This window comes from Buceros rhinoceros, unplaced genomic scaffold (genome assembly GCF_000710305.1).
Source record: "Buceros rhinoceros silvestris isolate BGI_N320 unplaced genomic scaffold, ASM71030v1 scaffold965, whole genome shotgun sequence".
In the NCBI taxonomy this organism is placed as follows: Eukaryota; Metazoa; Chordata; class Aves; order Bucerotiformes; family Bucerotidae; genus Buceros; species Buceros rhinoceros.
In genome coordinates, this window is record NW_010410895.1 from 3,901 (window position 1) to 5,588 (window position 1,688).

Here is a 1,688-nt window from a genome sequence, read left to right on the forward strand (position 1 = left end):
GCCCCCACGCTGCTCCTGGTACCCCAGCCCCAGCCCCAGCTGGTGCTGGGTGTCCCAGCAAGGGTCAGCCTTGGGCTGTGTTTGTTTTCCCAGTGGGGCTTTCCAAAATGGGGGGGGGGCGGGGCGGAAAAGGAATGAAACGCAACCAAAAATCTGGAGATGGCTCGGTAAAAGCATCCTTAAAATAACAACAACATTTCCAGTCAGTGCTGTAAGCTCTGGTTTACTACCCAGCCTCTTTGCTTGGCTTGGAACAAGATGATCTTGAAGGTCCCTTCCAACCCAAACCACTCTGCGGTTCTGTGATCTCTGCAGAACATACGTACGGACCTGGGGGCAGAGCGCTCGCCGCCTGCACACGCACTGCTGGGTCTCCTGACACATTGTCTGTGGCCGCAAGAGGACCCGGGTGCCTTCCCAGAGGTGTCTTGTAATGGAAATCTGAAGTAAATACTCCTTGTAGAAGTGACTTTTTTTTCCCTGCGTTTTGCTGGGAGGTTGTATGAGGAACGTCCACACTTACAACATTATTTTTTTGGAGTTAAACCAGCTAAACCTGAAGATGGAGCTTTTTATTCATCACCATGAGACATACTAAGGACTGAAGAAAAAGTAAATCAGCACGTTGGTTCTACTTAACTCTCTTTTTCATGAGGCACCCCCTTCATGACAGCTATTGGTATTGTATTTAAATCGTATATATCGACAAAATGTAATCTACCTTTGTAAGCGTTGTGCCATTCAACAGGACTACTATTAAATTTATATACCACAGTTTAAATTACATCCATTTCATGAATGGTAAAATGCTAAAACTCAAGTGTCTAACTGCCAAAATACAGCCTTACAGGAATGAGTACCATTTACAAATACAATAATTACATTTTAAAACCGTTAACAATGTTACATCTAGAAGTAAATACTGTAGGACTGGTCAAGACGGTGTTTTCCAAGGAAAAAAAATGCTGAAAGTTGTCGACACTTCCAACGGAAATGTCCCAAGTGCAGGATTTAGTTCATTTTCCTTAAACTGTAATTAAAACCCGCTCCACGCACAGCAGTCCTTGGGTATTTTCCACATTATTTTCCACAGACTTGCATAAGCTTCCATCAGTTATCGGCCAAGTATTTACCTGGAAACGGGATCAGAAATCAGCCGCGGGCAGAGAGGAGCCCCAGTTCCCGCAGGACGGCTGCCCGCCTCCACGGCCACGCTGCTGCCGTGCACGAGCCGCACATGGGAAAACACTTTTATTTCCATGCAGGAATGGGGAAAAAGCTCTTCCTGGAGATGCCCAGACCCTGCCTTTCACGCAGGACCCATGAGCAGTAACGGCTCCGTGAAACTCAAGGCTCTCGTAGCTCAGCAGGATTTATTTCAAGCAAAGGAGCTTTTGCCCCTCTGCCGCCAGCCCTATCATGCCGTGCTTGAACCGTCAGCAAATACACAGCAGGGACAGTCCCTGGCGTGCCAGCCCAGCCAGAGGGGACCATCAGGGACACTGCCACTCCAAGAGAAGCCGGCGGCGAGGCACCTACCTGCTGCAAACCTCTTCTTGATGAGGGAGAAGCGGTAGCCGGCGCCGACAAGCTCGATGTCGCAGCTGGACAGCGTGCTCCCCTCGCTGGTGAACTGCACGGCCAGGGGGGCCGGGGTGGTGGGACCCGCCGCGCGCTGGCATCGGGGC

At 50.1% G+C, this 1,688-nt stretch overlaps 1 protein-coding gene across 1 annotated transcript in view; it reads right to left on the reverse strand.

Moving 5' to 3' along the window:
* Positions 1-1,110: 1,110 nt before the first annotated feature.
* The window catches only part of SGIP1 (SH3-domain GRB2-like (endophilin) interacting protein 1), a gene marked incomplete at its 5' end in the record, with an annotated part of 13,725 nt that continues 13,147 nt past the window's right edge, over positions 1,111-1,688 (reverse strand). The window contains 2 exon segments of the mRNA XM_010135750.1: positions 1,111-1,133; positions 1,540-1,658. Of these exon segments, the coding sequence (XP_010134052.1) occupies positions 1,111-1,133; positions 1,540-1,658 (142 nt within the window).